The sequence below is a fragment of the Panthera leo genome, chromosome B4 (assembly GCF_018350215.1).
Source record: "Panthera leo isolate Ple1 chromosome B4, P.leo_Ple1_pat1.1, whole genome shotgun sequence".
Lineage (NCBI taxonomy): Eukaryota > Metazoa > Chordata > Mammalia > Carnivora > Felidae > Panthera > Panthera leo.
This window is the reverse complement of record NC_056685.1, coordinates 78202885-78216514: the sequence shown is the minus strand read 5'-3', so window position 1 is coordinate 78216514 and position 13630 is coordinate 78202885. Positions and strand designations below refer to the sequence as shown.

General features: G+C 54.5%; 1 protein-coding gene across 3 annotated transcripts; it reads right to left on the bottom strand.

Moving 5' to 3' along the window:
- Positions 1-1426: 1426 nt before the first annotated feature.
- On the bottom strand, positions 1427-7632 carry ATG101 (autophagy related 101). Of its 3 annotated transcripts, none has more exons than XM_042946607.1 (4): positions 7540-7632; positions 7156-7278; positions 3830-4106; positions 1427-2134 (listed from the first exon to the last, which is right to left on the bottom strand). In XM_042946607.1, exons 3-4 carry the CDS (start codon positions 4079-4081, stop codon positions 1730-1732), a joined length of 657 nt encoding a protein of 218 aa, XP_042802541.1. In that variant the 5' UTR covers positions 4082-4106; positions 7156-7278; positions 7540-7632; the 3' UTR covers positions 1427-1729. The 3 variants fall into 3 exon arrangements, with proteins under 3 accessions (XP_042802541.1, XP_042802542.1, XP_042802543.1); XM_042946608.1 differs by lacking the exon at positions 7540-7632 and adding an exon at positions 7361-7474; XM_042946609.1 differs by lacking the exon at positions 7540-7632 and having other exon boundaries at positions 3830-4157; positions 7156-7274.
- Positions 7633-13630: the final 5998 nt, after the last annotated feature.

The window sequence follows — 13630 nt, the reverse complement described above, 5'->3', positions numbered from 1 at the left end:
CTGAGGGATGTGTATCCTTACTCCTCCATCATCGCCTCTGGGAGCCTCTCTGAGCTGGACAAGCAGGCCAGTGCCTCCTTGGGCCACAGCAAGCAGGGAAGGGGGGGGGGGGGGGCTTCAAATCCTACCCCCATTCTTTTGCTCAGGTCCCAGAGATCAAGGAGTTACCAACCAATGAGAAAGCATATTTGAGTCACCAGGGCTCCTGCCCTGACCTTGAGTAAATCAGTCCCCTACATACAGGAAATTATAATGCCAAAAGGAATGGAAATGTTACTGTTCTGTCCACCAAGGGGAGTTCACTGCCAGCTGGGTGGCCCACAGCCAACCTGGAGTGGGGGTGGGCAGTGTGGAGCAGAGTGTCTCAGAGTCTGGCTGCAGACAAGTAGAAAGTCTCAAAAAGCCGGGATGGAGTCAAGACCCTTCTGCTCAGGTCTCCTGAAAGACAGCAACGCTATGCTTTTTAAAAACAAAGTCACAGCCAACAAACAGCTCTATCAGTCAACCAACTCCTCAGGAGGGATTAGCTAATGGCCAGCTAGGAGGAAAACAAGGTCTCGAGGGTTGCAGTGGGGCCAGGTGGGGATTACACACCATCAAGGACTTGCTAGGAAATGGCCTTCCCCATCTCCAAAGCCCCGAGAACCTCCTGAATTCTCCCAATGCTCCAGAGATCAAGGGCAAGACCGTACTAGATCTGTTGTGAAATATCACAGGGCTAAGGTGACTTGGAATGAGAAAAATGTGGTGAAGGCTTCCTGGCCATCCTATCTACCGGCTCCAGGGGCAAGACCCCCACCCACCCACGCCATTTGGCCTAGCAGAACCGCCCATATACAAAGAAAAAGCATTGTAAAATATAGACTAAATCAGTAAAAAGTACACAATAAGGAGTTCACTGATCTTGAGTATGCTGATGTAGAAATGAGTGTGTTAACAAAGCAGTGTCCTAACAACCAGCCAGGGCCAGCCCGACCTGGAACACCTCTCAGACACCTGCCTCAAGCTGGCCGATCTCTCTCCAGGGAAAGAAACCCCAAATCAGATGAGCTTTCTGATGCACATGGGGACCTGTACGTGCTCTATGAAGACAGAAAAGGTACTTTTTGAGGCAATCATGAAATAAGACCAGATAATATAAAGGGCAGGGCTATCACCGCTTCCTTAAGGAGGGAGAAGAAACGGCACAGTCCTATCCAAAAGCAACAGATCCTGATCTGTGTCATCATTCATAGGACTGACATGGTGACACCTGAATGGTTAACACCTGCTTACGTGAATGTCCCACAAAGTACAAAATTGGTCAGTTTTAATCCCATCCCCCCATCACGCTGGAATAATACCCTCAACACACACCTGTATCCTCATAGGTCTGTCAGAAAGTGTGAATGTTTCCGGGCCGAACACAAGCCAAGGGAGAGATGGCTCAACCTGAACTCACATTCTCAACTTTATTCACCATCCTAGCGATGGCTCTTCCATACAGCAGAGAAGGAAGGGGAACCCCCACCAGGGGTGTGGAGAGACAGTGAAGGCCAGACTTGACCATCAGCCAAGGTTAAAAGAATGACCAGAGACTGGCAACCACAAAACAAGGAAGCCAGGGGTGGCCATTCCAAGTCTCATCAAGGACCTGGGGCAGGTTCCCGAGCCCCAAGGGGCCAACGGTACGATCCCCAGAAGCCAAGGTCTGCAAGCCATCAAGGAGAGCCCACGGCCCCAGTAAGGCCTAGAGGGCAAGGGTGTCTTTGATGAGCCTGCGCATGGTCGTGGTGACCGAGGTGCCCAGGGCATCAGTGATCTGGAAGGAAATCTTGTAGAGGTAGGGCTGCACGTCCCGCAAGCCTGTGTCAAACACGTTGTCCACCTCCGACTGCGTGGGCATCTTGGGCAGGTACTCGTGCCGGTTCATCACCTCCACGATGTTGATGATCTTCTCACAGAGCTTCTCACCCACCTTCTCCCGGCAGATCTGCCGCTCCTGCTCTGTGGCCAGAGCTACCACGTGCACCTTGACCGTCCACACCTCCCAGGGGATGCATTCGTCTGAGAAAGGCCAGCGAGACTTCTTCTTCTGATAGAACTCCAGGGACATCTGCCCCAGCCCATCACCCCCAGAGTTGCGCAGTGCATCCTGGGGAAGGAGGGGGAACGGATGAGCAGGCCAAGACCTTGGAGGAGCTCTCAGTGTGCTTCCTACACCCCAGGGAATTAGGCTCTCCTAGCTTTATTAGTCCTTCAGGGAGGGCGGGGAATGAGACCCACAGAGGGTAAAGGATTCGTGTGAAATGACACAGCGACCTGCCAGCCTAAACTTGAGTGCTCCAAGCAAATCAACAAAATCTGACGCTAAAGAAAAGCGAGAGGGGCACCTGGGTGGCTTAGTTGGTTGCGTGTCTGACTCTTGATTTCGGCTCAGGTCATGATCTCATGGTTTCATGAGTTCGAGCCCTGCACCGGGCTCTGTGCTGGCAGCTCGGAGCCTGCTAGGGATTCTCTCTCTCTCCCTCTGTCTCTGCCCCTCCCCCATTCACACTGTCTCTGTCTCTCCCAAAATAAATAAACTTAAAAAAAAAAAAAACACACACACACACACAAGGGGGAAGGGAAGGGCATACCAGACCCAGCTTCTCCCTTTTCTCTACTGAGAAGCGAATGAGACCATTTCATCCAATAATTCTGCCTATCCCCTACCTCCAGGGGCTGTGGTGGCCCCACACTAAGGCAGGTGGGACCCTGAAGCACCCTTCCATCTGAATTTTAGGGCCAACTCGGAGGGTAAGGATGCTTCCCTCAAGTCCTGAACCGTCTATCAAGGAACAATTCTCTCCTTTGTGGACACACCGAGGTCACGTGACTTTGACTGGTAGTCGTAGGGGCTAACACTTCTATGATGCTTACTGGGGTGCCAGGCTGGTTCACCCACTTGACACATTCGATTCATTTAATCCTCACAGTGCGTATGCCCCGTGAAGCAGGTACGATTGTCGTTCCAATTTTACATACAGGGGAACCGAGGGCGAGAGAAGCGGAGTCACCTGCCCAAGGTCACACGCTCGTTGAGTGGCAGAGCCTGGCTCCGGAATCCATGCTCTTAACCATTACGTTCCACGTGTCTCTTAGAGGCATCTGGAGGACAGTGACGACCACTGCCTCCCTTGACGAGGGACGGGGAAACTCATGAATTTGCCCTTTCTGGTCTCAGAGGGGCTGGGGAGTGAGGGTGGGGAGACACTGTGGCCTCCTGCCATGAGCATAGGCCATGGTGCCTGGCACAGTGTAGGGACCCTCCAAACATTTGTGGACTGGAAGTCAGACAGACAACCCTCCTCCGCTGACCTCAGAGACGGCACCTTAAAAAAATTCCCTCTTACTTTAAAACCTAAAAAAAATCACATCCCCATTCCCACCGTTGGCAGCCTGATGTGCCCTTCCACCTTTCTCCACGCCTACACAAGGCACATACAACCACAGGCCCGGGGCGCCCCACCCGAGCCCAGCAACCCTCCCTCCCAGGGAACTTCACATAGGAAAGGCCCAGACTGCTGAAGGGAAAAGTACAAGCAAGAAAAGGCGTCAGCAGGGAGAGCCGGACAGTCAGATAGAAGGTCAAGACCATGCGGGCAGCGATCACCCCATGGGACCTGACGCCTCCCTGCCGTCACTCCCTGCCCTCGCCCAAAGCCATTCTCCCCACAAGGAGCGCTGAACGCGCCCGTCCCTTAGAATCTGGAAGAAGCTGACGTGAACACCCGGGAAGGGTCCAACAGCAAGCCAGGGTGGAGGGGCGTTCGAGGTCCACCTGCCACCCCCCGGGCCACACCCCTACCTTGAATTCCCCGACAACCTTGCGCAGGGCACGGTCCAGCTCCTCAGAGGAGACGCGCACGTAGGTGAAGTCGATGAAGTCACAGTCCACATCCTGGGTGCCCACGGTGCCGATGGAGTAGGTGCCCTCCTTCTTGTAGTGGAACTTGCCCGTGCTGCGGTGCAGGAGCACGGTGTGCAGCACGGCCAGCATGGCCTCCTCCACCTGCCGCCCTTCCACCGACACCTCCAGCACCTCCGAGCGACAGTTCATCCTGCAGCCGGCAGCCCACACTGCGCTGGGGGACAAGAATAAAGACGGGGGAGCTTCACCCCAGCCAGGGGCCACCCTGCAAGAGCAGCCAGGTCAGAAACCGGACACCTTCTCGATGACCTGCATGTCACCTGTCACGTCCTTTCTGGCCCAGCCAGCCTCCGCCTACGTGGCCCTCCTCTGCATTTCAACGACACATACCATCAAAAAGACTCTTGGGATCAGAAAGGGAGGGAGCCTCAAAGTCACAGTCCAAACAACCAGCCAAGGCTTGACTTCGGTACAGCGTTCAGCACAGTTTACAGCAAATGTTCACTGCGCGACAGGTATCAGGCACTGGCCGTTCAAAGACAAGAACAGCCCCTGCCCTTGACAGGCCACAGGAATGCGGGAGAGAAAGGCAGGTAAATGTTACCTGAGTGGCAAGAGTACAAGGTGGGAGTAAAAAGAAGAGAGAGATCGAAGTCTGACTGCCTGGGACCTTGAACGACCAGGTTAAGGCATCTGGATGGTGCTGAGGGCAGTGAAGAGTCGATGCATCACTGTGCCAAGGTCAAATCTGTGCATCAGAAAGTTAACTCTGGGGCCCCTGGGTGGTTCAGTCAGTTAAGTGTCCGACTTCGGCTCAGGTCATGATCTCACGGTTTGTGAGTTCGAGCCCCGCGTCGGGCTCTGTGCTGAACAGCTCGGAGCCTGGAGCCTGCTTCGGATTCTATGTCTCCCTCTCTCTGTGCCTCCCCCCCACTTGTGCTCTCTGTCTCTCTCTCAAAAATAACTAAAATGTAAAAAAAAAAAAAAAAAAAAATTTAGAAACTTAACTCTGGATAAAAACCAAAGGATGGCTCTGAACTATTTTGTGGTCAGAAACTGCTCTGAGAAAGCAGTGAAAACTATGAAGACTGGGCTTTAACACCTGACTCACACACACACACACACACACACCCGAAATCTCACCTAGTTCCAGAGCCATCCACAGACTCTGAAGTAGAAACTCTCAGATTTAAAGCAGAAAAGCTGGGCAAGAAGTCCAGTTAGAGGCCACAACAGTAGGGACGGTTACAAGGGCAGCACAATAGGATGTAGGGGAGTGAAGTGCAAAGTGTGGGAGTTTTCATGTCCAACAGTCCTGGTTTGGACCCCAGCTCTCCTCTACCATGCTCTGTGGTCTTACGCAAATCACTCAACCTCTCTGAGGGTGTTTTATCCGTCAATTTGGATTCTTGTGAGGATCAAATAAAATTGCCTATGTAAAACGCAGTAGAATAGTGGTTAAGAACAATGCCAGACAGCCCAGGTTGGAACCCCAGCCGTGCCACCCGCTCACTGCATGATCTCGGGCAAGCTACTTAACCCCACTGTGCCTCAGTTTCCCAAATCTATATAAAGGGGCTATTAATAAAAGCTACCTCGCAAGGACTGTCTCAGGGACTGGATGAGTTAGCATCTGTAAAGCACTTAAAGCAGTACCTCCCAAGGAGTAAACAGTAAGCGTTAGCCACTATAATTCGTTATAATATCATTTCCGCTGAGAGAGGACACACGCTACAATACAGCACCGGGGACAGACTGGAAAGGGAAGAACAGACTTGAGAACCAGACCTTGGGAAGTAACTGAACAGGAGCCCTGAAGGAGAAGGAAGGGTCAAGTTCCCTCCTGCGGGTTCGGCTTAACACACCTCTCCTGACAGGGAGCTCGGCCACCCCTCACAGCAGATCATTCCATCTTCAGACAGCTCTACCCAGTTGTTCCTTCTACAGAAAGGATCTGCCCCTTACTGCTTCAAACCACTGGCCACAGTGCTTTTGTTTTGGTTTTAAGTAATCTTTACACCCAACCCGGGCCTCAAACTCACAACTCTGAGATCAAGAGTCATGTGCTCTACTGACTGAGCCAGCCAGGCGCCCCTAACCACCGGTCATAGTCTGGATGTCAGGAGCCACACGGAGTATCACCCCTTTTCCACTAATGTGCCTTTCTGATCCCTGGAAGCGACTCTTTCATCACCCCTTACCCCAACCACAGGTTAAGGGTCCCCAGTCCCCATAACACGCCAGCTGGACATGACATCTTATCTGGCAGCTCTCTTCTAAGTGTATTTGTCTCAATCCCCATAATACAGCAGTGCTCAGCAGTGAACACGAGGCAGTCTGCGGACAGCTCAGAGATCAAGCTGGTTCTGCCTCTCACTCGGCTATCAGCCCGGGTCTACCTGTCCTAGCAGGCATCTCTTCACGAGATGTTATACAGTCTTGTCTCTCCCACTAGACCTTTCCTGGAGGGCAGGGAGCGGATCATACTTGAAACTGGAAACTCAGTACTCAGAAAGTACTTACAAAGTAACTGCTCAATTCACCCTGACCCAGGAGCTCCAGGTCCTTCCCAGGGCTACTGAATTGGCTTCTACACTCAGGAGGAGGGGGGTTCTCCCGCTCATTTCTGCCCTCTATTCACGCCCTTCCATTCATACTCCCAGTTCTGGTCCAGCTCCCCCTTCTTCCGCCACTTCCCCCTCTTGCGTCCCCCACAAACCTCCAAACAGGCCACTGGAGCGCCTGGGTGGCTCAGTCAGTTGAGCGTGGGACTTCGGCTCAGGTCATGATCTCGGCACTGGTGGGTTTGAGCCCCACATCTGGCTCTGTGCTGACAGCTCAGAGCCTGGAGCCTGCTTCACGTTCTGTGTTTCCCTCTCTCTCTGCCCCTCCCCCCCTTGTGTTCGTTCGTTCTCTCTCTCTCTCTCAAAAATAAACATTTTTTAAAACTTAAAAAAAAAAACAAAAACAGGCCACTTTTTTCTTTTGCCCCACGCCCAGGCTCTTCCCTCATTCTAAGCACTGTTGTAGGAAACACTCCTGCAGGAGGCCAGTACTGACCAACTCCAGCCTCCTTCCCACAGCAAGCCACCTCTGGTCTGTGATGAGCCTGTCTGTCCCCTTCCCCTCACCCCCGCCTCCGGTGAGCAGCGAGCCCTCCAGAGCAGGGCGCGAGAAGTCGCCTCCCTCTGGTCCCCCTCCAGGCCCAGGTCTGCAGAGCACTGGGCCATGCTGGAGCCCCGGGCACCCCCATGACCACTTACGTGTACAGGCTGGAGCGCGGGTGACTCAGGCTCTGCCCATGCCCTTCCTCCTCCCCACGCGCAGGCGCCCACTCCGCAGGTGCTCTCCGACCTCCGCGCCTGCGGCTGAGCGCTAGGGACGGACTAAAAGCAAAAACAAGGCTCGGCGTCAAGACACTCTGGCGGGCCGCAGAAGGACCCTCCTCCCGGGTCCCGTTTCTCCCACCGCCACTACTCCAAGGTCCAGGGTCCGGGGAGGAGCTGCCTCCTGAGGTCCCGGGGGTGGCGCCCCGCGCCCACCCCGGCCGCGCTCTGGAGTTCGAGGCGCGCCGTCCCTCCCGCCGGCCTGGGGAGTGCCCGCGCTTGCACCCGGGAAGGGGGCAGACGGTTAAAACGGTCCCCCACCTCCGGAGCCCGCGTCCGAGAGCCCACGACGGTTCGGTCCCCTAGCCGCGGGCGCCAGGCCACCGCGGCAGGAGGCGGCGCCGGCGGCGGAAGTTCGCGCCTCGGCACCCCCCCCTCCCAGCGGGGCGGGTTCCACCGGCTCCATCGGCCTCCGGCGGGGGCGCGAACTCCCGTCCGGCCGGGCTCCGCAGCCAGCTCAGCCACTCGGTCCGCCTTACAGTCACGCCGGCGGACACATGGAGACACATACTGCTCCGCAAAAACATGCTACTTTTTTCTTGATTACCTCTCGCGTTTTAAGATTTGAGGGTGAGAAGTATCCCCCTCTCTTGGACGAGTCCATTCACTCCCACCACCGAGAATGTTGTTGTGTTTCGGCTGGGACCACGCACTTCCGCCATAGAGATGAGAGGGAAGGAGAGGCCAGTGAGCTCTGTGCCGCCTCCCAAGGCGGAGAGGAGTCATCGGCGGCGAGCCAGTTCCCAACTCTGGGCGCAGAGCCCTGGACGGGGCGTCTATCCCTCAAGATGAAGGGGGTGCCATTTGGAGAGGTGGCCTGGAGATGATTCCAAGCCAGGGCGCTGCATGATGCTGAATGGATGGCAAAACTTTAGCTTGGCCAGTGTGCACAATAGACAGGATCCCTGGCCCCACAATGCTGGAGAAAGAGGCTTAACCTTAGTCTGTTATCTCCATACAGGGCCATTACTTAATGTTCTACCGTGACCGATCTGGTAACGATTGTAAGGCTCGTAATTCTGCCATCGCCCCCTGTGTCAGCATCTTGACATCACTCATCTTTTCTGTATCACTCATTTTCTCCTGTATAAGGGAGGCGCTGTTGTGACGATCACAAGAAATAATTCATATGAAAGACCTCTGTGGAATGTAAAGTGTTATGAGAATACGAGTGCGTTTTTAGTGCTCTGTAACTTCTGGGAGCATATCTGGTATTCCGTGTAGATTGTAAGCCCAGGGCAGGCAGAAGTTTGTTGTTTTGTTAGTGGTCACAGAGCCTGGCATGCCCCAAAGGAGACACTCCTGAGTTGTTTACTTGAGGATTAGGACGCTCATTTTCCTAACACACATTTTCTCTCCCCAAATCATAATAGATAACGTTTATTGAGTGGAATGTGAAGAGTATAATTCTAAGTGCTTTGTATATATTAATGTAAGCCTGATATCAATCAATCCTAGAAGGCCGATAAAGAAACGGACACTGGGAAAGGTTACGTAACTTGCCCAAGTTCACCCAGTAAGCGGCAGAGCCTGGGATTCAAATGCAGGAGTCCACAGGGCTACCGAAGTTCTCTTTCTGGTTTCTCCACCCTAACCCTCCCCATACACTACTGTTCTCCAATACACCCCATCCAAAGCCTGCTCTCTAGTGGGAAAATGCCTTCATTAGTAACGTTTGCCAGTGATGGCTGATTTGAACTACAGGACATCACTGAATGCAGAGTCCAGAATGAATGAAGGATCACATTTTGATCATCAGAGATAAAATGGGCTCTCGAGTAGCAGTACCAGCACCAGCTGGCTCCAGCACACCACTACCACCACCTACCCCCACCACCCCCCACGCACTTAAGGCTTCCCCTCTCCCATCCAGTTTTTCTAAACTCCTTTTCTGGCTGACCTTTACCCCCTCCTCATCTGTTCCCTATCCCTTCCCCCATCTCCCCCTAGTTGTGCCCTTGTGAAGCCTTGGTCTCTGGTTTGTCTCTGTCCCAGGTGCAGCTACCTCTCCCCAGGCAGCCTGGGAGTACCTCCAGGGCCTCAGCAAGAAGAAAGCTGCCTGCCTTACAGACCAGCAACCTCTTCCAGAGCATGGTCTTAACCAGGAGGGAATCAGCATAAAATATTGGGAGGGGAGAGTGCGTGAAGAGCAAAAAAAGGGGGGACCCAAGGAGGTTAGAACCAGCCCTGGGTGGGTGGGGGGATCAGAGCTTAACTCCCAGAGACTGCCAGTCAGTGAAGGGAGTGGCTGATCTCTCCACTACCCTTGAGACCCTCCATCTCGGGGCCCTTCAAGGCCACTGTCCTGACTTCATAATCATCCCTGGTACCAATACTGATCCTTACGAGGCACACTGCCAGCAGTTCAAATGCACTACTGTGTTGATTTCTCCAGCTACCTTTGAAGGTAAATACAATTTGCTCCCAATTTACAGATAATGAAACTGAAGTTCAATGATAAGTAGTAACTTACTTTGATAGCTAATTTTATGTGTCAACGTGACTGTGCCTCAGAGTGCCCAGCTATTTGGTCAAACATTCTGGATGTGTCTGTGCAAGGGTGTTTTCTAAATGAGATTAACATTTGAATCTAGTAGACTTGAGTAAATCAGACTACTGCCTCCCCTAATGAGGGTGGGCCATATGAAATCAGTTGAAGGCCCGACTAGCATAAAAGGGCTGACCCTGCCATGAGTAAAGAGAACTCCTGTCTGGCTGCTTTCAAGTTCAAGTTGGGACATTGTTTTTTGTGGGTTTTTTTTGGTTGTTTTTTTTTTCTACTTTCACACTTGAGCTGAAATATCTGCTCTTCCTGGGTCTCCCACTTGTCAGCATCTGGAACTATACCCTCAGCTCTCCTGAGTCTCCAGCTTGCTGGCTGCAGATCTTGGGACTTGTCATCCTCCATAATTACATTAGCCAATTCCTCATAATAAATCTCTTCCTATAGATATGCATTCTATTAATTCTGTTTCCCTGTAGAACCCTGACTAATACACTTGCCAAGGCTGCATGCTTCTCCAGCCTCATTCCACTCACTCTTGTCCCTCCTCCAAAACTCATCCTGTCCCTGGAGCCTTCCCTGCCTGAGGATGAAGCCCTCCTCAGGGTCCTATGCCCGTGTGGGTGATCCTGTCAGGGAGAGAGGGTCTTGGCCCAAAAAGTGAGTCGTGTGGAATGAATTATCCCACCCTGTGCCACTCCTTTGATGAGCAGGATGTAATCTTTTTTTTTTTTTTTTTTTAAGATTTTATTTTTAAGCAATCTCTACACCTAACCGTGGGACTGGAACTTACAACCCCGAGATCAAGAGCCGCATGCTCTACCGACTGAGCCAGCCAGGCGCTTCTTCAAGTTGTAATCGTTTATTCATTCACTCGTTCGTTCATTCATACCACACACAGGTAACTGTCCACACACTGTGCCCATGCCATACCAAGGTGGACAAATCGCAATGTGGCCCTCTGGGAGCTCAAAGTCTTGCAGAGGAAATGGACCAAGGGATACACCTGGGCAAGAGAACACAAGACATAGTATGAAAGAAGTGGCAGCCGTCTCTACCGGGACCAGAGGGGGCCAAGATTGAGACTACTGCTGTCAATCTCCGAGGGATGTCTGTGGGAGAGAAAGTGACACACTGAGAGTGGAGAAGAAGCCGAAGCACTGCTCTCGGCAAGGTGGGACACCAGAAGAAAAATGGAAAGGCTGCGCTCCAGAGAGCACAGGATAGCAATGTGAAGGGACAGGCAAGAAGGAGGGAGGGGTTCCAGAAAAAAGTGGAGCTACAGGGAATTATGGGAGGGGGGGCTTCCTGGAGAAGGGGAAACACAAAGGCTTGGGGAGAGAGGTCTCATTGAGAGCAGAGGGTGGAAACTGAGGCTTCTGAGGCAGGAGAGACAAAGACAGACAGAGCAGACTTCTCAGTCAGAGCCCAGCACCATGGCCAGCCAGGGAGCCGGGTGACTGGCTGAGGCCCTCGGAGCCAGGACGGCAGCAAAGGCCTGTGAAGGGCCCTTGAAGGCCAACCCAAGACCTTGGGAGTAAGCAGCTGGCTTTGCGCGGTGAGTGTGGCCTTGGATGGCCCCACCCCATTCTAGCATGTGCCCAGGGGAGAGCTGAGCCCTGAAGCTGGCCCTGCAGGCCACCCCCATTCGCTCCGGAGCTGACCCCAGTGGCGTCACAGGGAGTGACTCAAGCCCCAGCAACAACAATGAGTGGGACTGACGTCAGGCCGGGGGCTCCTGACGGTGCCTAGCCTGGCCGGGGTAGCCAGCACCCTGTCTGCTGACCCTGTAACCCTGGCCAGGCTGTGGGGCTGAGGAGAATCAGCTGTCGGACTTCTGACATCTGCCCCCTGGGATTCTGAGCAGGGGCTCCAACACCTCCCACCCCAACACCCCCTCCTCCGAGGCAGAGGAAATGGCTGGGCTTCCGACAGAGTGGCAAAGAGCGTGAGAAAGAGGCACCTCCCAGCTCCAACCTCATCAGGCAGCCTCTAGACCTGGCCCCGGCTCGGAGTTACCATGTCCGCAGCCTATTCTGGAGGCTGCGGGGATCTGTCCCTCGTGTTGCGGAAGGGCGGTGGGTGTCTTTCTCTGTGAAGGTCTCTGTGTTTGTCTCTCTGGCCAAGTTGGGGTGGGGATGGGGCTTTATTTCTGTGTCTGTCCTCAGGGGTAAGGGGCCTGTCATCTCTCTGTCCCGCAAGGTCTTTGCATCTGTCTCTTTGGGAGGCATGTGTGTATCTGTTCTTTGGGCCAGAGGATTCTGTGTGACTGTCTTTGCAAAAGGAGAGGGCTATTTACCGCCGCCCCCACACCCAGTAAAGGGATCACTCTATGTACCCCCTGGTTTCTTGTCACGCCAGGGGCATCTATCTATCCTCATGGTACCCCAGTTTACCTAGATTGGGGTCCAGGTCTCCAAGGCTGGGCTGGGTGGGGGCCTCGTCCCTCTGATGTGCCAGACCAGGAGGGCAGCTACAGTCAGCATGTTGCCTGCCTGGCTTGCAGCTGGGCACCGCTCCCTGCTAACACAGCATGAACCAGAACAGCGCCCCCACCCTTCCCCCGATGCCTCCCCTCCTGGCCCTGCTGGTGCCTCCAGGTGCCTGAGTAGGGGTGGGACAGTGCCAGTGCCTGGGTCAGACCTTGAGGAGGCCTCAAGTGGCCCCCCAGCCTGGCAGGATCAGGGCCCAGCAGGCGGCAGAGGGGAGCCAGGGTGGTAGGGAGAACAACGGGCGCATGGGGTGGAGGAAAGGAGGCAGAAACCCAGGCCAAGGCCTCCAGGGCCCCCTAGTCCTCAGACCCACTCTGAGTCTAGCTGGGGACCCTGGAATGGGCCACCTGCCCTCGGAATGTCCCTGGCTGTGTGGGGAAGGAGATATTGGGGTGGGGGAGTGCTTTTGCTCAGCCTCGCACTAATTCCTTCCTGCCCTCATAACTGGAGCCTGGAGGTTTTAAAGTCCCACTCGCCAGCCTAGGCCTTACCGAAACAGCCCCTAACCTGGGGCCAGCCTGGAGCAGGGGTGAAGGCAGAGGTTTGGGGCTGGGCTCTGGCTGCTCCCCGGAGGACCGGGGAGGGGGGCGGTGGGGACGCTGCAAGGAAGGCCAGGCCTGGACAGGGCTGGAAGGTGGAGGCACAGAAGCTCACCCCATTAGCCTTATCTTCTGAGGAGGCCCAGTGGTTCTGAGGTCTCCACTGGCATCAGAGACTCTGGTGGGGGCTGGGGCCAGTTCAGATTTAAGCTAAAACTCCCTGGGGATCCCTAGGTAGGCCTGGCTCGTACAGAGGGACATGCCTAACACAGCTGCCTCAGGTCTGTGAAAGGACATCACTAACAACCTGCTGACTGTCCAGCCACCACACGCGGCCTCCCACCTCTGATGGGCTCTCACAGGCTCCCCTCCGCAGCCGCACAACAGCTACCTCACAGCTTGGCACACTGGACACTCGGAGCTGACCATGTGGCACAATACGCCTGGAGCACAGGGTGGTTGTCCGTGACCTTCAGAAGCTTCTCAGCTTCCTTGAGGCCAATGTTTTGCCACCTCCCTCCATAACCAAGTCCTGGTGACCAGAGCCCAGGGATGAAGCAGTTTCCTCCATTCCAGGCCCCAGAGGAGGGTCGTTAGGCACAGACTCTGGGGTATAGAGCACCCACTCAGATCCTAGACCTCAGAGCCACCCCAACCCCAGTCACAATGGCACTTCAGGGCTGGGGAGGGGGCCAGGGCCTCTGGGCACAGGGCCCAGCGTGGGTGGGGTGGGGGGAGACAGGGAGGCAGGCTTCCTGGGTCTCCATGTGAGGACAAACGGCAGGCTTTGAGGCCTCGGAAAATCCCGCCTGGGATTC

Bases quoted from the DNA above. Each gene is read 5' to 3' on its own strand.
- ATG101 (XM_042946607.1), bottom strand. From the start codon at position 4,081: ATGAACTGTCGCTCGGAGGTGCTGGAGGTGTCGGTGGAAGGGCGGCAG. The intron at 2,135-3,829 runs GTAGGGGTGTGG...CTCCTTCCCCAG, and splicing joins AGGTTGTCGGGGAATTCAAG to GATGCACTGCGCAACTCTGG.